This window comes from Rhopalosiphum padi, chromosome 1, assembly GCF_020882245.1.
Source record: "Rhopalosiphum padi isolate XX-2018 chromosome 1, ASM2088224v1, whole genome shotgun sequence".
Lineage (NCBI taxonomy): Eukaryota > Metazoa > Arthropoda > Insecta > Hemiptera > Aphididae > Rhopalosiphum > Rhopalosiphum padi.
In genome coordinates this window covers 85,440,886-85,467,916 of record NC_083597.1, presented here as the reverse complement: position 1 = coordinate 85,467,916, position 27,031 = coordinate 85,440,886, and the positions used below count along the sequence as shown (strand labels likewise).

Below are 27,031 nucleotides of genomic sequence, written 5' to 3'. Positions count from 1 at the left end.
AATATTAAAAGGCGAATTTATGCAGATTTAATATTTTTAAAATAAAACGGGACCTAGCTGATGGTATGTGGTGATTTAAATTATTGTACTTGGTGTTTTATTTTTTTAATGTTATTATTATTTACCAACATCTTCCCGATTCATATATTGTTGATTTATTTTATTTGTAAATTATTCATTTTTAAAAATAAATAAAATTAGAGTTACAAAGCTAGTCTGGTGTAGTAATGTCATTATTATGCTAAAAAATTGTATGGATATTCTGTTTCAACATTTTTTTATAGATTTAAAATATAAAGCAGGTAGCTAAGTATTTTACGATATTTTTAAAAGTTCTTTGGTTGAGGTTATCCATCAATTTTATGAGCTGGTAAGCTCATCACGATATTTATGTGGTTGTGAGCGGACACTCGGTAGTTTTTATAATACCTATAGAAAAGAGAATTTCTGTCCTAAGACTATATATTATACTCATTCATTAATTTTTTCTTCTTTCTGTAATAGCTTATCTTATAACGTATGTAATAGTTATATAGAAACGTTCCAATTTAAATGTGTTTGGTATTAGTTATTTAAATGACTTCTCGTACATAATTTATTGGATATTGAACATTTTACTGAACATTTTCAATGTGAACTTTATTTAACTACAAATTAAATATTTAACTTTTAGACTCTGATCGAAGTAATGGATGTATTTACAATACATTTAAAATTAACAATGATGTTTGTGATATTTTTTTTTTTGTATTTCTTTATATAATGAAAAATAAATGATACAATAATTTGATTTTCAACTTGAAAACTTAGTGAATTCTAATACTTAATTACAAGGTACGCTCAACTTCTATTATACAATAGAGAGATTACCTACTTTATAATTTACGTCATATAAATAATATATTATAATAACGTATTATCAAATAATTAATATAATTAATTATTTATGTCATACGGTGGTTCTCTGACAAAGCTTTTCACCCCGAGGTCTGATATTACATTAGTTATGTCTGGAGCTAAAATCAAGGCGCCGTCTACCTGTATGATAATGGCCAAGTTCAGTAAATCCAATTCAGCACTTACTATTTTTTAGAATTTATTATATTATTGACATATGGTGATTGTGTTTAATGATAGATTAAAGGGCAAGACAATTGTTTTTTGCCAAACAACATCATCATAATAATACTATTAATCAGCGTAAACTCGAATTTGTCAAATAGTCACATCACTGCGCGTATATAAGTAGCCATACTTAGTTTTAGTTAGCTATTTATATATTTTTTTAATTATTATGTTAAACAAATCACTTAGTTTATTCTCATTTAAATTACGAGTACTCTGTTTCTTTATCTACATTTCTCAGCAACACATTAAAATCTTGTTGAACGTACTGCGTGGCTAAATATAATTATTGTCAGATAGTTAAAGTGTCCTGTACAGCAATTATAACACACACATGTATAATACATTGACTTGTATATTTTTTCCGTGGGTGTTTTCTGTCGAGCTGCCTTTCTGGTTATATATCAAAGTGTCTGTGCGTGAAATCAAATTGCTGATACAATCGGGCGTGCGGATTTTGTTTGAATTCAACGTGAATCGAAGGTTGGATTCGAATATTTTATATAATATTTGATGAAAGTGACAATATACCTGACACCGAGATATTGTAGTGATCGGTTTGCAAAATTCTGCAACCGTTCGAAAATAATTATTTATAACGATCATGAGGCTATTTGGCAAAAACAGTTTGTGCGCCTTTAGTCCTACCATTAAACAGCACGTTCTCTAAAATATGTCAATAATTTGAAAAATTAAAAAAAAATAATAAATGCCGAATCGGGTTTACTACACAAGCCAAATAGCTCGACCAATCTCTGGGTAGCAACTATAATGGTTTCGCTGTCCCACTGACTAGACTTTACAGTTTGATGCCGAATATATAAGTTATGACGTAAAAAAATAAATGTAATATTTCCTGATAATACATCGAAAACGTGTTGAATCGAGTTCAAAACATCGCCTACTTTGACGGTCCAAACAGAGCAAATATACCCGAACCCCGTTGCAATAAGCTATATTGTTTACAGCTGTCTACTAACGAGAGATAACTCTTTAATATCAAGTTTATATCAACGTAACGAGACGTATGTAACAGGCAATCGTTAACATCGATCGTTATGATACTAAACGAAAACATTTTTCAAGTGTATGTTTTATTGTGCATAGTTGAAGCGTTTTCTATTTGGCACCTAAGGTGTAAAGTTTACTATTATTATACACCACCCATTATATTATAATCGAAAACAGTAACACGCAAATATAATAATTTAAAATTATTGTTGAAGATAGTATGTGATAAATATAAATTATATATTATATTATTATATATTTATATGCGTATGAATATTAAATAAATATTTTTGATAAGTTATTTAATTAGTTATTATTTGATATATTTTTAATAAATTCCATAATGCTACTATAAAACTAGCTAATGTACAAATTGTGATATGAAGTATTTTTTTTTATAAGTTATGTAAAAAATAACATAAATTTCGAATCGAATTGTCAAGATTTTCGATTAAGAGAAAAATATTTTCAACATACTTCGAACATAAACTAAAAAATAACAAGAAACTCGCTTTAATATAAAAAATATAAAGAAGGATGGATAAAATTTGAATTAATGATAAATTATTGCATACAATAAACTATTCTGATCAGTGAGTGGAGAATATTTGTCAAAATTGATATTTTATTAAATACAATAATACATTATTACAAATTTTAAAAGTTTCAGTAAAAAATTACTTAAATCAACAATAATTTAAGCTCGTAGTTGTTTTCTTTGAATCCAAAAAATATTTATACATGAATGTGAATTATTTTTATTATCTGTGCTGTGTAATACATTCGTGGGTTCTAAATTCAATAAAATTATAAGTTTAAATGAACGAGATTTACTGACGAAAGCTCTATGTAGAAAGTTATAGAGCAACACATGAAACAATCAACTGCCACACTGTAGGCCCTACAGCTTAAAACCATGTATTAACTATAATTGAATCTGCACGACCTTAACCGAAAGCTAAAAGTAGTCTGAAGTCGTTAGTATCTATTATGGACATCGTTTGACGATAAATTCACTAATGAGTAACAAAAAAGTACGCATATACATTTTCATAAAATTATTTTGTTAATACATATTTTTTCATACGTTTTTAATTAAATTACAATATTAATATACAAAATACAAATATCGCTTCTTACGTTATTTTTAGTTACCTGAAATTGCAATTATTATGTGGGCATAATATTAATATATTATGTTATTAATTCAACTTTATATTTTTTCAAGTTGCCTGTATTTGAGAAATTCAATTTCTTATTGATACATTACCATTGATACTTATATTCTTTTGTTTGTTCAAAATGAAATAATTAGTAATAGTGTAATAATAAATGCATACCTATTAATTTTTATACGTTTTGATATTTTAAAAATTAATACATCAAAATATTTTCTATGCATTAAGCAATGAGAATAACGTGAACTCAAACATTTCCAACACAGCGTCGTATTAAAAACTTAATGAACAAATTGTATAGCATACGACTAAACGCAAACATATTTTTGATCATGGTTTTTCATATAAAAAAATATTACGTAATATTCCCTTGATACTTATTTTTTATTTATATTCTCTATTATCGTCTCATTCGTTGACTTTTTTTTTTATAGATTTATAGTTGGGTTAAGGAATCAACACTGTGGCAATAACTATATAATAGTAAGACCTAAAATTAATAAGTTTCAAGTTAAAATCGAACTTAATTTAAACACCGAGAGGATGAGAAACATAGAATTTAATGATTGCATCATTTCACTGCAAATAAAGTGAGATTAAAGAATAATTCGTACGAATGGTAGACCGTTTTTATTGATAGGTATGTTATAGTTTTAGTGTTGGGACTTACTATAGTTTAAAAAAATTATGGTCAATTAATTAATTATTTTTTCAATGAAAAGCAGTTCACGCTTAAACGGTGCCATAAAAATAACAACACAAATATTTGCCTTCAAAATTAAGTATAATGATGGTTATTGATTAGTAATACCTAATGGGTCCAAAATCAATAATTATAACATTACCTATATCTAGTCAAATGTTAAAAAAAATACTCGTAATTTTGCAAATTTACGTTTTTTAATTCACAATCAGTTAGTCTTAACTTATTTTTAAAATTCAAATGTAATAACGTCGTATGTTTTAATGTAAGGATTTTTCGATATTTTATTTTGAAGCAAGTTATTATATTTTTTAATTGTAATATTGTACACACTCATAACAAAATATGTGAGTGCTTCGTTCTTTTTGAAAATCACAAAGTGCATAAACAGAAAGTGGTGTGAAATAAGTATTAACTCGTTTTCTGTCTTCATGTGTCAGTAGTTAATTAAATCCAAATTAAAAAAAAAAAAAAAACGAGCGATAAATGATTGAATTTGCGTTACGTATCCAAAGTATTATCTAATCTATAATCTACGAGTATTCCACGGTTCATGACTACGACGTATTCATAATATAAAGAAATTTGTTTGCCTAAACCGGTGCGAATAACAATTGCTGGAGTGTTTGAAACCATAATACCATTGGTATAGTTTTAGGTGTGTTTTTTTCTATCAGTTTATATCAACGAATATTTTTATATTAATTCTATTTATGTGTTGTCTGAAAAACTCTTCAATATTAATAAAATTACAATAATACAAATAAATAATAATAAAATATGTAACTGCATAAAAACGTATTGTTTAACATAATGTTTAATCAATCTACATAATATCATAGTATTTCTATACCATCGTGTTGTATTCGGGTAGTAAAACATTATACTAACAACATCTTGACAGCCGTATATCTAGTTGGGCGTGAGTCTAATCGCAATGGGTCTTACCACTTTACCGGACGAGCTAATACTGAGATTCATATTACTTCGGTGTCTCGTATCGGGATCGGTGGTACAATTTATGTACAACAATTAAATCTGTGTCCGGACTCTCCTCATTATACGAAATCACTCAATTATAATCGTTAGCGCACCTAGCGGTACGAATAATTCAGATAGATAACTGTCGAAACTTTTGTTTATAACACAATAATAGTTCTAATTTAAATATACATTTATTTATATATTTTAATATGTGACCAAGACCGCATTCGTGGTGTAATATAAATAGACTTTATCTAACACACATAATATAATAATTTTGTTCGTTACACATTTTAAATCAATACGCTTAAAATCGATCGAAAAAATAAATACTCATGTTTATTCAGGTGAAATCTGAAACTTTTGTAAACAACCCGACGGTGACAAACACTCGTACAATATTTCAGTAATTTTACTCCTTTGCACAAACGTCACATCCGTTATAAAATATGCATTTGGTCTTCGCGTAGTAAAGTACTTTAATAGCATAACCATCGATTACTTCCGTGTATAGCCAATCGCATAACGCGTACCACAATAAAAATAACGTTATATGTAAATAGTTTGATTTGTTTTACTTACCACCGTAGTCAATATGACAAGGCAGAACAGTACTATCAACAAGTAGTCGGTGAGGTGTCTGTCTTTGAATAAATCATGTGAACTGGTTGTGGTGTTGACAGAACCTTTGGCCGTATCATTGTCTGCCAACGACGAGTTCATCGCTAACCCCTAAAATAAATAAAAAATATCGACTAAATATTAAATTTTCTATTATATTCACTGAGATTTATAAAATATTGGCATCATCTGACGACGAGTTAACTCGCGAAAACATGACAGACTAGGTATGTGTTTAAAATGTTTAAATATTGGTTTTTTTCGAATGTACTCAGATATATATTATAACACGGTGATGAATCAATTTCGCAATATTTTTTGATTTTCATACCATCTTGTAAAAGAAAAAACAAAGTTTGAAGTTCGTAGTTCATATTATAACCTATATTTGATTCATATATTTTTCTTACTTAGAAAATCCATTACAGAAATAAAACTGACTTTTTTCATTTTCAGAAAAATAGTACTTATTACCTTTAATCTATACACCATTATTGAATTGTAAAATATAATACATTTATTAAATGTTATATAATAAATATTGTAGCTAATTTAGCTGCTTACTACTATTAAAATATTGTTTTTGTGATATTACTAAATTTTTGACTAAAGCTGTACCAATTGAAAAACAAGATATTTGCCTACAAATCACACGTACGGTTTAAGTTTTTTAATGCACAGTAAGTTTAAATTTGTATATTATAATCTTAAATTGTAAATATTCTTAAACAAATATTCCGATTCACTGGTACTTTCTTTAGTTTTTTAACACAGCGACATGTGTAGGCAATTTAGATACAAGTGTCTGATGAAAAATAATCAAGCAATACAATAATAATGCATAATATTAAAATACTTGTGTTTAATTAATTAGTTTATTTTATTACAGGACCAGTCATCGTTTAAAGTGCAGATAACTGATATATTAGAACATATTAATTATACAAATATGCGAAAATGCACACAAGAACCAATATTAATAAAATAAAATAATATAAACGACGTGTGATCGTTGACAATGCACATTATCCTATATAATATATAGGTAGGCTATTGATAATTTATCATTGTTGATACAATCATTTTCGAGTTAAATGAATGTACTATTATTTTAAATATTAATGATACGTGTTTCTGATATGAAATAAAATATAGTTTTAAAAATATGGGATTTTTATTTTTATTAATTAGTTTGTATTTAACGTGACTATTGTAAAATAAAAAAAATAATTGAAACAGTTGTATTTTATTCATTAAACATTTTTAATATAAATCAAATTAAATTACAAGAAGTATTAACTATTGATTTGTACAAATTGATGAGAACAATACAATATTTAATACCATTATTGCTATGGCTTATAGCTTTTTTTTTATATACGTATCTACATAAAAAATATTTACGCATTGCCTAACACATATTATACCTACCTATTATCGAAATGTAAAATTATTAAAGTGTTTAATGATAATAAATTGCATGAAAATAGGTCAACTATAATGTTGGTGCGTTTAAATGGTAGATTATACTATTTTTTCTTCGTAAAACGTATATTATGAAAGATCACAATGCTAAATTTATCAATTGACACAGTTGAGCAATTTTATGTTTTATATCGATGAAATATCGATGAAGAATCGTTTTTTTTAAGTGTATAATAATTTGATAATAATCTGAGCTTTACATTACGTTTTAAAACAATTATGGTGTTTAAATATTTTCCAATTATTATTAATACAATATTATGATAATATGGTGATAAGACAAAATATTCCAAAACCAAAATATTCCGGTACAATTAATAATTCCATGACAAAAAATTTCCTTGTAAATATTTATTCAAAATTTAAACCTTTTTATAAAAGTTACATAGATATTAATACAATACAATAAATTATTATTAATATTTATAGAATACAAAAAAATTAATTAAAAATGTTTAAAAAAAATTAAAATTATATTGTAATATTATATTATATATACAATTATTAAAAAAAGTGTTAATTAAATAATTTAATTTAAAATAATTAGTTCATGACACGAGTTGTAGGTAATAATATCACACACTGTACACACTATCAAAATAACGAATGACACACATTCACTTTAGATAAAGTTCGATTGTTTTTTGTAATCGCAACTTTTATAATAAAGTCTTACATTTTAAGTTATTATATACGTGGAATATTTTATTTAAGAGGTATTTTGTCGAGGATATTTTGTCATGAAACCAGATAATATAGACTAATTATACTATTTATCAGTATATTCCCAAAGAGTTGAACGCATGGTAGCTATACAGTTTATTATATTTTATCATTGGTTACTATATGGTGTCTCGTAAAACAAACATAGGTTTTTTTATTATAAAACGACCAAAAAGTTGGACAATAGTAAATTTGACTCTGAATCATCATTGAATAACTTAACAGTATTTTTATAACAGTTGTCGTGAGTAAGCTTCTAGGTGAATATCTTCTAGGTGTTATCAGTAAATCATTAACGCCACTCTGATTAACTTAATTTTTGACGACTTCGATATAACACTAGGATTCAAAATTTAGTTTTCGGTTTAAGCAAAAGTGTTTATCACTTTTACCACTTTTGCTGAGAAGAAACAAATGAAAAAAGTCTATTTCGAAAAAAAATTTAATTCGCTCAGAGAAGAAAGAATAAATTATGTGCGCCAGAAAAATTCACTTCAAATTTCTCAACAGGAATAATAAACGAATATAATTAACTATGTAAGATTCAACAAAAATAAATAGTTGAGTTCGGAAATTAATTCACTGCTCTAATTGAGCCAGTCAGTTTATTTGGGGTTTTATTACGCTCAGAAAAACTCTATTCAAAAAACGAGTTCTTGTAATACGACCGCTACCAATCTGCTTACGATTTATATTTCAAAGAGATACGTAAACTTTTTAAATATTCCGTTCAAAAAAGTTTTTACAGAAAATATATAAAAACAAAAACAACAATAAATATAATATCGTATCATTGGGGTGGTATCTAAAATGTTATTTCAAAACAATGGAAATTAAAACCATCAACGAATACGAATCCGTTTCTTTTTCTCGTCATACTTAAAACCGTATCACTAAAAGCGCGTACGTTTTTGGCACGTAATAAATCGTATAAGATTTGTCCTGTAATCACCGTCACCTACTAAATCACACGTACTTCTTCCTGAATGTCAGAATCGAACAGAAAGCACATCTACGAAAGTAATGGAAATATAATTCCTATATAATACGCATCACCACTCATGCCTTAAAAATATATAAAAGAATTTTACTATTGCCTTAAGAAGTTTAAAACAGACTTACTCCAAGTTTAAAGTTTGTTCAGTAACTAACAAGGTCTAAATAATCTTATATAAATCAGTGCGGTGAGTAACGCCGAGTATTAACGTACGTGCTCTTTTATTTGGAACAATGATAACGCCACATAAATTTAATAGACTTAATAGAGAAGTGGAAAAATTTAAAACGATGTACCTGTCTTACGAATAAGCTTTTTTTTAAAAAAATAACGATAAAACTTCATGAAAACGGATAGTGTAAACACAATTTAAGAGTGTTATTTGATTCTAATTAAATTTGAGAATAACATTATATAACTTGATTAGTCAAAATCTAGGTATTTGGGTATTTTTTTTATATTTTTCAATAAATTATTATAAGCGAAGTAACTTGATCGATCATTTAAACTCTTAAAAACTAATAATAATATTTTCTATAGATTGAGAACATTTGGTGATTTTACTATAGTTCTGAGAAATTTTAGTTTTAAATAGAGTAAAATCATTTTTATTAATAAAAATAGTTATGAGCAACAGTTTGAATGCAGTATATTTTGTTGATCATTTTTGGTTTTGTTTTAGGTATCTTTTATATTAGTTTTGCAATGATAATTTTTACTTCCTGGTAACATAAACTTAGAATAAATTAAATGTTAAATAGTATGCTGTTGTCTTAAATACGATATAGTAGAGGTTCATGATAAGGCTTGTTAAGTATAAGTAAATTTATAAATTAATTTATTTTTATACCTAGTATTTTTTATGCACAATTATTAAAAAATTACAATTTTAAAGTGCTCATGACTTAAATTAAAATATCACAAAGAGCCTTGTTGGATTCTCGAATAATAATTATTTTATTTAAATTTGATAACAACTCCACTATATTTAATGAAAAAACCAGAGAAAAATGGATTCTTTTGAACGTAAAATTAACCATGTTACGTATCACTGTATTAGTGTATTACTAAGATGGATACAACACATACTTTTACTTTATTCTATTCCACAAGTTTACTTATCAATTTAATTAAAAAACTTTAGTCAAGACGTTAACCTATGATTTTACTTTCCTACTTTCGGCATTTGGCAAACGCTGTGCACAGAACACAATAATATCATACAATTACGCGTGTTAGAGGTGTTGGAAAACCAACAATATTGTTCACTGTAACTCACGTAATGCGTTCACATCTATATTTGCGTTGCGAGTCGACACCTCGGGTTAACGATTGTTTTTGATCTGTGGGCGGCGTTGTATTATACGGTATTTGCGTGATAATAATACAACGGTAATCATTTCTGTCCACAGATTCTGCAAGTGATTTGAGCGGTTAGATTTTGACCTAGAGTCATATACGCTACCGGCGGGGTTGGAGGTGAGCAGCCGAGCACGAAAAAATCTTGCAAATTGAGAGGATCAACTCCCGCGAGAAGAACTATTTACACCATAATATGCCGATCGCTGTACAAATCTGGCAGCTGGTGTGCACAAATCGTACACTATTTACTTTTGAGCAATTCGGATGATACAAGACGTATATGTTATTTATAACTCAACGTAAACAATAATTTTTTCGGTGGATTATGTGTCTTTAAAATATTTTTTATTTTTTTTTTTTTGTTGTGGCTAAACGTAACGCGTCCGACGGATGAATCCTATTCGACGACGTGTCTGATTGTCACGTTATACATCTGATGTTACGACCTTCTGGAATTTTTTGAGAACTTTGAATCACGATGGCAATGGACCACCCAAATAACTGACTGCATTGCATTTGAGATAATAGTTACTTCATGTATACGAAATAGTCTATAGTAGTTATCGAATAAACTTTCACGGTTAAGTAGGTTGTATAAAGTTTCAAAAGTAGTAACGTTAGAAGTTATTTCATCGCGCTCCATAAAACGATCGTGGTTTTGATTTTCGTTTCAGACTTTGAACCGACCTTTGAAGATTTTGATATTTGCCACGTTAACTTTAAAAGTATCTGGTGACTGAATCTGTTAAGTATTTAAATAATTTTTGTAATTTAAAATTTAAATAATTATCTCTTGATCAAGTATGAAAATAGTGGTCAAAACGCCTAACATACTTTTATGCTAAATTATATGGATATTTATTATATCTGTCAACTTTTCATTCTTTAAAATAATATATATATATATTTATTTATTTAAATATACGGAATTGAATCTTATTACAATTTTTGAACAATGTGTACAGAAAATAAAATCAAATTAGTGTAGTATAAAAATATTACAATATTATAAATATAAAGCTATATTGAATTTAAATTTATAAAATTACAATTTAAATATACAAATTTTGTAAAAATAAAAATAATATAGCTTGTACAATTAAAGAATGATAGTGCACAGAACATTGATATTTGAAGGAGATGCTAGAACATAAATGAGACTATATTAGTTTGGAATATGGTGGAGATAATTTTGGGCTGTTGAAGATTATATGAAGAATTTAATCATTTAATAAAAAAATATGTATAAACGTCTTAAAAACAAAAAAACCTAACTTAGAAAAAATCGGCCCTGGAAGAATTTCATATAGGCATGAAGTTTTGGAAATGTAAATATTTAATATTTACTAAATACTAATGATATATTGTATTATTTTTAATTCCAATGTATTTTAAATAGGTATTAAAGTACATTTCAAAATTATATTCAATAATTGATTGGCTAGGTTGGACTAACCATACGGTATAATAAAAAAATATTATACTGATATAATATATCACTATTTTATAAATTATTATAAATATTAATAGAAACTAAATTAATTCAAATCATATGATTGCATAACTTCAACTGAATACCTACCTATATTGGTCTCACGATGTGTATAATATAATAATATTGTAATCGGATATCGAATTCACGGTGAATGTACTTCACCACACAGGACACAATTTTCGCAATTACGTGACGTACAAAGCTCGCCGTGATTGATATTATTTTAACACAATACGGTTAATCACTATGTGGCAACGATAGTATACAGTCCCGTCTACATCATACACTACACGCGACTATAATATTTAATTCGCGCGTCATCATGGTATTACGTTTTAAATATACATTTCTAATGAAAATTATACAATACAAACTGTTCTGATTGTCTGGACGGTGAGAGTGTAGGGACGTAAAAAGTAATAAAAAAATTAAGAGATATTTTTGAAAAAAAAAATGTATTAATAATATAAGTATGTAAGTATTGTTTATTTATTTTATTAATCAAATATTGTATTATTATATAATAATAATGATATATGCGGGGAAAACTAGAAGGATGTTTGGAAGAAACAAAATAAAACTTGATAGATATTTTTTGTATTAATTTCCATGTAAAATAAACACCGGTAATTATTTAAATACAGTAGCAGTCGACATGCAATTCATCAATGATTAGATTCAGTGTTAACATCACGCTTTCCCGTCTTTATGATAGTACTATTTGTATATACTGCATACAATTCTACCCAAAATAAAAATCTGATGATTATAATAAGGATACACGATTCAACAAAATATATCGGAGTCTTAAGCCATACAAATGTATTTATTTTTCTTTGTTTGTCTAAAAGTAATACGGTTCCACGACGTTGTGATATTGTCAGTTAATTGTAATAATGTATTTTAAATATTATATTATTATAAATAAATTAGAATTAGCTAAAATCTATATAATGTAAATATTTTAATTGGATATACAAATGAAGATATATATAACTGTAGGCAAGCCGTAGCATAAATTATAAAAAATGATCATTGAAATTGTTCAAATCAAATTGAAATAACAATGTATGAAAAAAAATATTTTTGAGTTCAAATTGTTCCTTTTATTGTACAAATATAATGAATAAACATTAAGTATATATTTTATGGGGCCGATAAATATAGGTATAATGCAGATTACAGGTCTAGTAATCCATATGGTACATAATCCAGGTGTATGCGCATATATTTTGGAAATTATTAATGTGACAATAATAATAATAATAGGTAATAATAATATGCCGAATTAAAAATAATGGTCGTTTGAGTACAGTATTTTGAAAAAATATCATCACTTTTTAAACAAACATAAACATATAGACATCCAAACGTTTTTCAGGTTTTTAAAAATAAAATTGTAAATGCCTTTATTACACGTCTTCTAATTTATTGGTAACGGCGCAAAGTCATTTCGTGTGGAATTGTGAATCGCAGAATACTACATCCGCACACAACTATATAGTTGCAACATTATTACACTGCTGCCTGCTACAGCTCTCGCCCGAATAATACCTATCCGGCGAGTCACCGAACAATAATAAATAATGATGACGCCTATTATATTATACGACCGTCCGAGTTTACCGACGTGGATGTTGCAGTGTCCACGTGATATGGTATTTACCGTGAATGATTCATAGAGTGAAATATTATATTTTTAACATTAGTCCCAGAGTTGGGTAAAATTTCAACTAGATAACTATTCTAATAAATATGTATTCGAAAAAAAAAATATTCAAATGATTTTTGATAAAATTATGCGAATAAAAATATATTCAAATAGTTTTCAAACATAATATATTGAATTTGAGCTCTATAGTATATTAAGTAATATATAGATAGATTGGACATGTGTCATATATAATATGATATATTATCTATAAAAAGTATCTATTTAATCTTACGATATATACGATATAGTATAATCTTAACACAGAAAAGTGTTTTTTTTTTTATAATGTACAGGTACTTCATTATATTAAACTATAAAATATCAATATCCACTAATCAAAAGAAAAATATTTTTACGTTATAATACACCATTTTTAACATCAGGTTTCGTTAAATGATTATTTTTCTATGCAACACCATGACCAATTTACTAAAATGTAACAAACTATCAAATCATATTTTTAAGGAAGGGTCATTTTGAAATCTAATTTAAATATGTCTAATGTAATTAGTTAATATTTAAGTTATAGTTATAATAAATTATTATAAGACTTATTTATTTTAATTCGAATATTTGTTATAAATATTATTTTTATTGTAGTTATTATGAAATTAGTATTACAAAATAATAGTACTTACATAAAGACATACAAAAGCTTAAACCCAAATTTTGATTTTAATCGATAATAATACAATTATGGGAAATAGTATTTTTGCCAATTTATTACTTTAAATTTGCGCCACCAATAGGTACATATATGCACGTATGTAATTTGTGCCATATCTAGAAATTAATTTTGGTAATTTGAGCTACGTTAGAAAACGAAACAGAATATGTAATCTTCGTCACTCTTTTAAGTTTTAACTTCAATTGTTGGAATACTTAAAAATATTTATTTATATTATAAACATATGATTGATTTGTATATGTTATTTAATTACCTGAATTGTTCTTATTTAATACTTTTTCAAATATTCTTTAATAATTTTCTAGAAATGTAACTATTAAAATGAACTGTATTGATCAATGATTTAAAATTCAATATGTTAATCTGTAAAAAAAAAAATTGTTTAGTTATTTTAAAGTTGTGCTAACTACAATTTGAATAAAGTGAATAATGGCGTAAATTACATTTTTTGAAAGTACAAGATGGCGCAAGAATGCACTTTTATTTAGTTTTATGTAGCGCTAACTATACCCTTTAAAAGTTATGTAAATTACCAAAATTAATTTTTATACGAGTTGCAAATTACATATAAATATTATATATATATTTGGGGGTTGTTTTTAGCGAAAATTACATACGCCAACAATAATTAGTACTTATTATATTATATATATATATATATAATGTATTATTTTATATATAAATAATATGTATTTTAATGTGTTCCTCGATAGAAAATCACTAAAAAACATGATCAGATTGGATAAAATAATGGTCGATACTCCATGTAATATGTATAATGTTTCTAGCCCGATAATAGTTAAACACAGTACTACGTGGCCTATCAGCTGCAGTACTTCCTACAGAAATTTGTGAGTCGTACTTTTCTCGACTACCCGAAATCAATCGTTTGTTTGTTTTTGTCTATTCGTTTTACAGCTGTACACACAATTGTATAGATTTTATTTTTATCAAACTGAAAAGACAATAAATTCGAGTTTTCGTTTACAAATAATAACAATGGTTTAAGTCGCCGTATTGGTACTTTTATTTTGTTCAAAGTTACGTTGTTGTTTTGTATCATTAAAAGAAAAACGAACATCAAATATATTATATGTATGTACGAATACATAGATAAAACCAACATTTGAAATTTGAGTAACATTTATGGCTAAACATATTTCCTTATTCGATCTGCTTTCGCTCATCGTTTCCCGTTCAGAGTTCAAAACTTTGTCAATTGTTAAATTACAAAAAATATAGTCAAATTATGTGCAAAATTATAATATTATGTATCGTATATTATAACCGCTAAATGATAGTTAAAATATTATTATATAGATTTGATAAATGGAGACATTTAATAAGCATAGAGTTGATTTCAGCATTTTGCCCAGAAAGTTTAAAGAGGTTTATTGCGGTATTGAGCCCGTTTTCGTTTCCTATAGATCAATTAATTTATCGATTGTATTCTTTATTTTATATTGGCCACTTTAAGCTATTAATTTTTGTTTTAATTTTGACATAGCTATAATAGCCACGATTTTGATGTGCACGCATAGTTTAAAAAAAATCACATTATTATTATAACCACATCTTGAGCTATTTTAAAATAAATATTTTATAATTGTATTCGCGGCCTTTCACAAGAATTCAAAGACCACGTTGATATATATATATATATATCGTATTGGAAAAATAATTTTTGACATGGTTATGACTTATGATATATTGCATGCGATTATTTTAACAAAAAAAAGTTTAACATACCATACCAATAATAAAAAAACTTATTTATAATAGAATATCTATAAATAAATTATAAAATATCCTTAGAAATATTAGCGACAAAGGATTGCAACATTATTTTCCATATGCTATTGCTTATCATTAAGTTAAAATTTAACACATCCATTACGTTGATATATTCAACGAAGAAGTATAATTGTAACTTGATAATATACAAGTGACTTCCTTAGTTTTCTTTTTTTTGTTACTTTATTCGAGTTGTTGAAGGTATATTCAACTAACAATAGTTAATTAGTATTCTTCATTTATTATATTGCTGAATTTATTTGATTTTTTAATTTAAACATATAGTTTAGACTACCTATAGAGGCAAACCAAGTAAATTGAACTTAAAAACTTTAAAAACTAGGGGGAAAAAAGAAAAAAAAATTTTTTTCAATATTTTACTCATGTTCTTTAAGTAATAATTTATGTTTAAAAATACATCGACGTTTTTAATGAAAATGTATAATATACCGTATATTATTATATTGTAAAAAATAAACTTTTATTTTATAAAAACCGTAAAAATATTGTGTAAACATGTTAAAAATAATTAATAAAATTAATTATATTATATTAAACAAACGCAATATTTATACAAAAAAAAAAAACAGTTTTAAATACAATAATAATAAATACACATAATAAGAAATATTAATTAATAACAAACTAATAATTAAAAAATAAATAAAACATGCTATTATAATATTATCCTTTCTTATGTGACTAGGTTTATTATTTGCAGTGTATTCATTATTATTAAAATTACACTTCAGTTTACTTTAATATAATTATAAATGTTTATTAATATCATTGTAAATAAATGACAGTAATAGTTTAAAATAATAACGTTTTTTCAATTGTTTAGTTGTAAGTTGTTGGCGTTTTAATTAATAAAATATTAATAGTGGAATTTGAACTATTATATTATATTATAGGTACATGGTACCTCATATTTTTAACAACACACAGAGAATGCAAGAACGAAATAATTGGTATTTGATTTAAATCCATTGTATGATTTTGTAACAGTCGTTGTTGCTCGAATTTTATCTGTTAATTATTATCACAGGAAATAACTACAAACTAATGTACTCGTAAGATTATCCAAACTATATATTTATGTTCAAAATGTAAATTGATAAATTTAATTCACAAGGAAATGCAATATGTATGAGGATTGTAGGTATACATATTCGACCTAAATATCAAAGAAGTTTCTGGTGTCGTTTGTGTTCTACGCCGTCTGTGTACTTTTAGTATTGGAACGTGTGAGCTACTTCGTACCATAAAATAATGGCTGTATGTGAATAATTTCCACAAACTTGCGTACCAAAACACAAAGTACGTGTACCCACACACTGTAATGTATTGTTATTATTCACATAGAAGCACGGCCGACGCTCAGAAGACTGCGGTACATTATAATAAATACACAGCTTGATAAGGGTCAGGTACTTCGAAATATCAGTTTATAAGTAAAGTTCGTGATAAAGATAGAAGTCACAAAGCAATGATTGCTGACAACCTGGATGCACCGCCGTTAACAATTACTATGGATTTATAATATATACAATTCCGAAGCATTATTTAAAACCGATATGTTATCACCCATAATACGCGTAAATATACTACTATTCTAGTAATATATGGGATACAAACAAATTTAAAAAAAAAATAAATCGAGTTATAAAAAATATATTCCATAAAAAAATTAGCGATTTTAAATTTGATTCTGAAACGTCTAAATAAAATACATTTCAGTTTTCTCGGAAAATCGCCTTCAACTCGCCTGATAAATAATGAATCTCAGGTTATTTCTGCGTGGCGAGTATACGTACACTTGGATATTACCTGGGGTAAATTCGCATATATTTGGCTGTTATTAATAGGTTTAAAATTTTCAAGTTGATTTATCCCTCAAGACATGTCAAAATATCCTGGAAGATATTTACCTACCTGGTGTTGTAACTAATAACCTCGAGTTTATGTTTACTACGGTAATAACAATCTGTAGTTTATGTTTACAATGGTTAGAGCATCCTATACCTAGAATATATTTACGGAGGGGAATAATATGACTGGTAGTACTAAAATTTCGACACGTATTGAATACAGGAGAAGTATACGATATTTTTAGAAGTCATTATTTTTTAGTATTAACGTATGTAATATTACACGATTTTTATAAATGTGATTTTTGATATATTTTGTATTGCAGTCGAGTGTGATTGTGCTTTTAAAATGCGATTATAATGAGTAGGAATATAACATTAAAACACGCATTATAAGTGTAATGGATCGAAACAGTAGTATTTAATATAAATCTAAACCCATTAAAACCATTTGGGTATATTTACATTAATTATTTGTAACCAATATTATGTAAAAATGTTATTTTTCACATATTGGTTGATTTCGTCCGAGTACGGTATCATAGTTTATAAGTATTTTTTTTTTTTTTATCTCTAGTTTTCAGAAATTATGTAATTGATGCCTTTCGGTGTCATATCCACGTTATGTCAAATACAGTGACTACTTTAAGGATTATGTTCGTGTAAAGTCTACACGAACCACGATTTCCTGAATTTTATTTCTATTTGATCAATACAGTTGTCATTAAACAATTTTTCTGTCATCTATTTTATGTTTTATTTTAATAATTCATTAACTACTGTGCACCGTCATTACTGAAACGTTCAAAGTATCGATCTTGTATTTGCTAACGATATGAAATTATTTTTATCGATATGTAATTTTTGGTTGTTGAGCATTACAAACTAATCTCAATCGATTAAATAGATTGGAAGTTAAACATACGACTTATCATATAGTTTAATGTTGATAATGTTGCTTTTGTTTCAGTCATCAACCTTGGATTTTGTTTATCACATAATTTTGGTCCTGGATACCTTACTGTAGATATGAGTCGCAAGGTACTGAAATAAATTTAGATTGTGTTAAGGTTTGCACGTCAACTTAAATATACCGCGATAATTAAAACCCTTTACTATTCTTTTTTTTTTACTCACAGGCCTATACTTGAATTTATTATTGATATTGATTTGTTTCCTTTAAACTCAAAATTTCATTATTTTCCTATTACTACACATTGATCGGCCACAAGAATTAGGTAGATCTAGTTATAACAGACAATTATGTATTTCTCAACAATCTAATTTTTAACTCCATTATTTTTTGTTTTTTACTAGGTGAAGTCGGTTTCAGAATTTTAACATGTCTTACTAGAGACAATACTTCATTTATATAGTTCTCTGTTCATCCCTAACTAATTGTCTAATTCTTCATTTATAAATGTATTAAGATTCGCCCATTAACGAGGACTATTTTTTTTAAGAAACTGTCTTTCTAGCCATTCTGTTTATTATAATAACTGTTTTTATTTCATTTTATCATTATTATATTTTATAAGCTTATTATTATTGCTATTATAAAATATAATATAATATAATTCTTATAATTTGATTTTTTCTCTGTAGTATTATAATAAATAATAAAATAAATATAATATTGTATTGCGATATTATAATCATAATACTTTATAAAATTCGTTTACTTACTCGATTTGAATATTAATTTGACAATAGTTATTTTAATGAATTTGTCGATGATTGTATTTCTTTTAAGATCAAAATATTGATAAAACGTCATGTCTTTAAGATTTGTATACTGGAATTTCAACTAACATAAACAATATACATTATACAGCATATATTAAAATATGGAATTGTTTTATGTTATACTATGTGCATCTAATATTTGCATTACTAAAATCGTTTTAATATCGCGAAATCCTATTACATTTGGCTAGTATGGGTATGTTATAAGAAAGTTTCAATGTATCGTTCCTACGGTGATTGTTACAGTAGACAAAACTCTGATAGATAACGTAGTAGTTTCTATACACAGAATAAGCCGCCGGCAGTATGTTATGACTCTAATGAGAATGGTTTTAAACAATTTTAATACTCTTAAAATACTATGAAATAATATACTATTTCCAGACATTATAGTAGTGAAAAACGGTGAAGATGAAAGAAGTCGATTATATTTTGTTTGTTCATGAGATTAAAAACGATTACAGTTAGATGTATGCAATATTATATATTAATAAAGTTTTTGACAATTTTGATGAATTAACTCGTGAAGTTTTGTTGAAAATTTAAATTTGAAACCGTCTACTTCAAAACTATTCATAGTTATTAATGAGACAATTATTAGTCATTTTTAAACAATAATTGTATTGAATCTATTGAACATACAATAAAAACATAATTCAAGATTTTGTTTTGGAAAACCACTTTCAAAATTAAGGATTGAAGCATTTTTTTTGTACTTTATTTTACATTCCAAAACTATGGTTTTATTATTATTAATTTATTTCTCATGAAATTAGATATTGAAAAATACTAAATTTTTTTTAATGTAAAAAAAACATATAACGATTATTCTGAAATAAAATTGTTCAGAAACAACAAAAATATTTACAGTCAAAAACGGTTTGGTACATCAATGTGAGTCGTCGTTTTTTTGTCGATATTCGATATATCCTAGTTATAATATTTGCCTTTTAAGTATGTGCGTGTATTATATATAGCTTTATTTATGTAAAATTTGTTGAACGATGTTTACAAGTAAACGATACCCAGTTCCACCGCGGTGGTTGGTGTGATAATACCGTTTTTCACTTTATGATCCAATGTAGTACCCATAAGCAAACTAAAACATACAGGTTTCGACTTACTTAAAACATTAGGACTAGTATTTTTACACTTAAAAGGTTGACTTGACAATAAAAATACCATCAGAATATTTTTGAGATAGTGATGGTTGCGGATGATTTATTTAAGTGGTTGAACTCTGAAGATAATTTACATGGAAATTCTGTCAAGTGTTGTGCGAAAATGTCAGAATCCACTTGCTCGTTTTAAGATTCTAAGGTTCTTCTCTTTTGAACATCATTAATCAAGATAGTTGGTGCCCTACTGTTGTTATTTTTAGGTTTTATAAATCTTAACAGCTTAAAATTTGATTCTACCGAAACACCAAACTACGAGAAAAGAACGTTAATTTTATCTTAACGAATTCGTACTTAAGTAAAAACAATACGATTACAATTTATTATATTATGTTTACAGTTTAACTATTACGTTCGTCATAAAAACAAATTATAAACAATTAAATTAAAAAAAATATGTATTCTATTAAGCTAATTATTAATCATCTAAAGAAGTTATCAAAAGTCCATGAAAATTTCCTACTCGTAGAAATCTATTGTATTGATGAATTATTAGAGTAATAATTTTTTTCAGTCAGATAATGTTGAATTATGTGCTTTAGATAATATAAAATATATTTAATAAACTACTATACAATATAGTACATTGTTTACAATTGATCGGAGAGTAATAATACTGATGATGATGATGATAATAATAATAATAATAATAATAATAATAATAATATTAATATTAATAATAACAACAATAATAATACATTAATTAAAAACACCACAGCGGAAACGGTATTCGTTGTTTACGTACTTTAACTGGAGAGAATTGAAGGGAAAATAATTCCACACACGTTTAAACAGTATTATAATTAAAAACTTAATAGGTTTCGTGTAGTATAACATCACCTTTGTTCAGTGATTTTCGATTTACTGCATTATACTTTCTGTGTATTATACACACGGGAAAAAAGAAACAAATAAGATTCTCATAAAAAAATAAGTTTTTATTATTCCACGGTGCATTCACGAAAAAATGATTAAGATATACGTGGCAAACTATAAGTAATATGTTTATTGTATTATTCATATTAATATGAGCAGCGTCATTTCAAGTTTTGGGTAATTGCCTTGTTGGTGCCAACATGATTACATTTTTAAATCATTACCAGGCCTATAGACTATATGCTATAATATTATAGATTAAAGTCAGAATAGTATTATACATATTGTAGTTGACAGAGGTGTTGCGTACATTTATCACGGTCATTTGGGTACGGAAAATTGGTCGCTGTAATTTTGAGCTTTGGTGCGGTAAATAATTGGTCGCTAAGATGATATCGTAGAGCGTCATTTTTGCACGTGACTATAAATATATCTACTGTTATTAGATTACAAATATATTGATCAAATATCATCTTTGTTGTCAGTAATGAATATGGTATAAATATTTGCAAATTAAATAATGTAGTATAATTAAGTAGGAATAATAAATTTAATATACGTTTTGATCAAATTTGGTCACAGACATCTCAAATAAAAATCTAATTTAGATTTGCAGTTAATAATAAATTAACAGCTATCATTTGTAATTAGTCTTGATTATTGGTTGAATTCGGATCAAATATTCAATTGCATAGTTGTATACTGAATTGTTGAGTTATATAATTTGAAACGTGGAATTTTTAATTCTTTTTCGTTTTGAGTAACGATATACAAGAAAGGAATTTCAAATTCTTCAACTTGCAGGGCGATAAGATTTAAAATATAGACAACTATAAGATTGCAAATTTTAAATTTTCTTTATTTTTTTGTCATTTCGATAGAAATTTATTGATTTTCGTTATTCTATATTAACGCGATTTAACCATTAAGACTTTTAGTAGATTTCCCGTGGTTTTAATTTGTAAAAACGACTGAATTTAGCCATGTAAAGATTAATTTTTTTGTTATTATTGGTTCTTTATAGTGTTAATCAAGTTGAACAGAATGAATATAATAATAATATTAATAATTTATACTAAAAATTATATTATCTGCAACTACAGAACAATTATTTTTCAAAACGTTTTTATTTAGTAGATAATTTTTTTTTTTACTATTGATCTTAAATTAACAACGGAAACAGCAGCCATTCGTATTTATATTAATTACACTAAATATTATTTAAATTAAATTGTAGTAGATAATTTGTTTAAAACAAAATGCTTTGATTTTTTTTTTCTAAACACTAATATTGCTGCAGTAGGTAATAAAATAATATTAAACTTGTAGTTTTAAAGTAATATTATTATGCATATTATTATTTATATTATTAATTTATTTCTTACACATTTATAATAATTATGTGTTAAAATAAATTGTTATATTCCATATTAATAGTTACTATATTTTTGGTTGATTCTCCTAACTTATTAACACTAGTCAAATTAATTTTCAACAAAAAGTTATCAAAAAAATATTTAAAAATTTAAATCAACTTTTATTTAATATATTTTTACTATGTAAGTTTATAGATAGTTTTGTTTGGAAAAATAAATGTTATTTCAATTTTCATTTTGTGATTTTTTTAAATTAATATTGCTTATGATTATAATATTTTTTTTTTTTTGTTGAAAAAGATTTCTCTAAAAGTTTTTTATAGCTTTTCTACAAATTGAATATTGGACACAGGTGATACCCTTAATATGAAATTTTCGGAATTTCCCATCTGTTTTTGTCCAAATAGTTGCAAAAATCTGGTAAGACAGGAAATCTGGCAAAGGGCCCACGTTTAATTCCCTCGGGGAATAAAAAAAACTTTTTCTCTACAACTTTTGAATAATCCAAAAGGATTATGCGTACAACAAACATAATTCTCAGTTCTTGTATCATGTCCATTCATTTTATTTTTAACTTACATTGAAATATTGTCATCATCAGTAGCGTGTTGCAAGCTCTGTTCTAATAAGCTAATTCAACGAATCATACGAATAAAATATTACACCATTAAATAATAATATTTAAGTATAATTTATTATTATAATTGAAATATGCTAATAAATATAATAAACAACTACAATTATAGTGGTTTATTATGCCATACTATTATTAATTTAAAAAAATTATAAAACGCGTTTAAAATAATGTAATATTTGCATTTCAATTTTAACACGTTATGGTTTTTTTTTTCATTTTTATTTAGAGAATGATAGAATCTGTACTCGTTTTTAGTACAATAAGCACAAAGGATTACATGTATGGTGGTGGCTTTTCAGCGGGAAAAAAACCACCCAGTGATCACACGTTCTACGTGGATTTGTTTTTTCACTTAATGAGATGGACTATGTATTTTAAACGTGGGGGTTAGGATGGGTTTTCTGATGCTTTATACATTTTAGTAGTGGAATTTGGATGTATCAGTGGCTGTAGAAATATGGAAGTCAGCGTGAAAAGTGCGATTTGTGACGTATAATAGATAGGTAAAGATCGCGGATCATTGTACTGTTCGCGCGATAGAACGACGCGTGTTTTAATGATATTTCTTAGTGTTATTCACAACGAATTTATATTTTCATTTTTATGAAAACAAGAAAAGTAGGAATATCAGATTTATTACTGGATTTAGCTATGTAATAGACATGGTCTGGTTTTGATGATTTTTTTCATACTTATTTGAAAAAAAAATAATTGGACGCAGTTAACAAAAACACGTGGCTTTATTGAAGAACGTGTGCGTTATGTACGGCTGCTCGCTGAAAACTACAACGGTATGTATACATTTGTTATCGATTTATCTATAACTATCTTATATGTATATAATATATTTATTAAAAAAAAATTGTTTCGTCCACAGAACATATTATATGACGATACGCTGTAGAAAGTAACGTTTATAGCGTAACGCTGAGGGTGAATATCGAATATCTATTTTGTATATTATAGTATTATACAGAACATGTTTATTATTGTTACTGAATAAACCACCAGTATTGACCCCCCCGAAAGGCTAACGTGAATCCCCACAGACGTTTGGTGGATTTATATTTTCGGAAAACGTTCAATGCACCCGGTCGAATGTGAAAAGGGGAAAATGTCTTCAAATCTACCTGGTGGTCGTGAAATCGAATGGACACTTTATTATTTAATTCCTTTACTGCATATCCATTATCCACAGTACATAATTAAGTGGTATTTTACTTATCAAAATGATCACAAATACAAAACGACTATCATTTTTCTCAAATTATAATAAAGTAATTCTAAAATAAATAAATAAATTAAAATGTTAAATGTATACTTTGATATACAATAAAAACAACTTGTTATTACCTATATTTTTATCGCATTCCTCAAATTGTTATTTTGTTATGCTTGCAAATAAAATTTGAATTGTGAATAACATTTGTATAAAAATTAATTGGTTGCTTTTGATAAAAACAATATTTATTTTTTATTATAATGGCTTGCCTTTCATAATTATTATATTATCATAGTTCTTTTAATTTATACTATTTTTTCGTAATATTATCCCAAATAAAAACAGTTTTTTCAAATATTCGTTCTTTCTTAAAACATAATAGCAATAAATTATTTATTTTATAATTACACCTTTTGAATGAAATACATTTGAAATAATAAATTACATTATTGCGTGAGGATAATTTATAATACTTGTATGATCTTCATTATTTATATGATCTATATAAACTGAAGTGTGCTTGTGTAAAATATACTGATTCGTGTAGCCTTATGTACTTAGAACTCAGCTAATATACACACTTATTGACGTACCAAATATTTTAATATTGTATTATTGCGATTAATGTATTTTATGAATAATATTATAATAAATTATCATCATAATATTAATATGATATTATTATGATTTTGAAGTCAGTGTAGCAGAATTACATATCTAATGCGCCTTAACTATAATTATACATATTATTATTTCATTAATAATTATTATAATTGTTATAAAAACGATATTAATATATATCCGTTTTATACGCATGTATTATAAGCGTTTTTTAAACAAAATATAATTTTTAAATATTTCTATTCATTTTTGAGCTATTTATTTGAATATTTGAATTGTTCAAATTCCCATAATTTTTTTTATAGAATCTTGATCAATTTTGATTCCTATGTCAAAAAGTATAATAATGTAATACAAGATTCTCGTAAGTACATATTTTTTACAGATTATTCCAGTTAAGATGTTTTAAAGACAGAATATTTTAACAAAAATAATAACTATTGATTATACCGTATTACTATTAGGAAAATAAGTTACTAATAGCAATGAATTATATTTTACTAAAATACTTATTCTTTGAAATATAATCTGACAGACGATCTTCTCTCCAAATCGTTATTCATTGTGCAAATTCAAAGATAAGGTACACTCGATACTTACTATACAGAGAGACGAATTTTTTAGATAAAAAATGTTATTATTATTATTTTTGGAAGACAATAATTAAAATCTATGAACATTTTTCTGTATCAAATTATTATTATTTTACAACGACATGATGTAGAGTAACCATACGTGTTTTAGGAGAATTAATGACAAACACCGCAGTTTAAATTTTTCAACTATATATTTTGAATTTCAAACGATGCTTAAAGATTTTACGTTTTTGATACTATCTATTAAAAGGGTTGATATAAAATTTTGATAAACGAAAGTTTTTTCAAAAAAAAATCTTTATCAAATCTTAAAAATCCACGTCATGTAAAAGTTTCGTGTATAATAGGTACTTGCAGGTTGCGTGTTCGCTGTGCCGCAGACAACTCACTATATTCATCGCGATTTTTTGGATGCTTGACACGTAGTTTTAATGTTCATTAATTACTAAAACAACGAAACTTACATTTGTGGCGATGGCGATAAAAGCACGGCACAGTCCGCTCTATATAATCGAAAGTTACTGAAATGAAAAAATTCCGTATATTTGCGCGTGAGCGGAATATACATACGCGTATATAGTATTAAAATATTCTATTATACATACATGTGCGATTATACGTTCATAATGAATCAAAATGTGCATACTAGTTTTAGTCGAGTCAACCTATAATCGTATTTATAGTACAAGCGAGCATAATACATAACTTAAACGCTTAAGTTGTTAAAGGATAAGGAGGTTTGAAATTTTAGAAAGTGAACTTGTCCGGCGATTTATAGTCACTGCATGTGTGTTTGATTAATTAAATTTGCTTTGAGGTGGATCATTATACGTGTTTTATACTTGTACATTGTTCACATAATCTAGGAATAAAACGGGAATTTTACCGACATATACTACATACTACATAATGTTATGATATTATATTATAGTGTAGCTATTTATTTTGCGGACGAGTTAATATATTTTCAAGTGCAAATATTTTCTCCGAGTATATTATAATATGTTATCACAAAATCAAATAGGTTA

The 27,031-nt window shown here is 26.2% G+C and overlaps 1 protein-coding gene across 4 annotated transcripts in view; it reads right to left on the bottom strand.

Annotated features, from left to right (window-relative positions):
* The window catches only part of LOC132917783 (octopamine receptor-like), a 162,530-nt gene that overhangs the window by 51,610 nt on the left and 83,889 nt on the right, over positions 1-27,031 (bottom strand). For all 4 annotated transcript variants that reach the window (XM_060978682.1, XM_060978681.1, XM_060978680.1 and 1 more), the window contains one exon: positions 5,584-5,733. In XM_060978682.1, coding sequence (XP_060834665.1) covers positions 5,584-5,724 — 141 coding nt within the window. In that variant the 5' untranslated portion in view covers positions 5,725-5,733. The remainder of the gene's footprint in view (positions 1-5,583; positions 5,734-27,031) is intronic.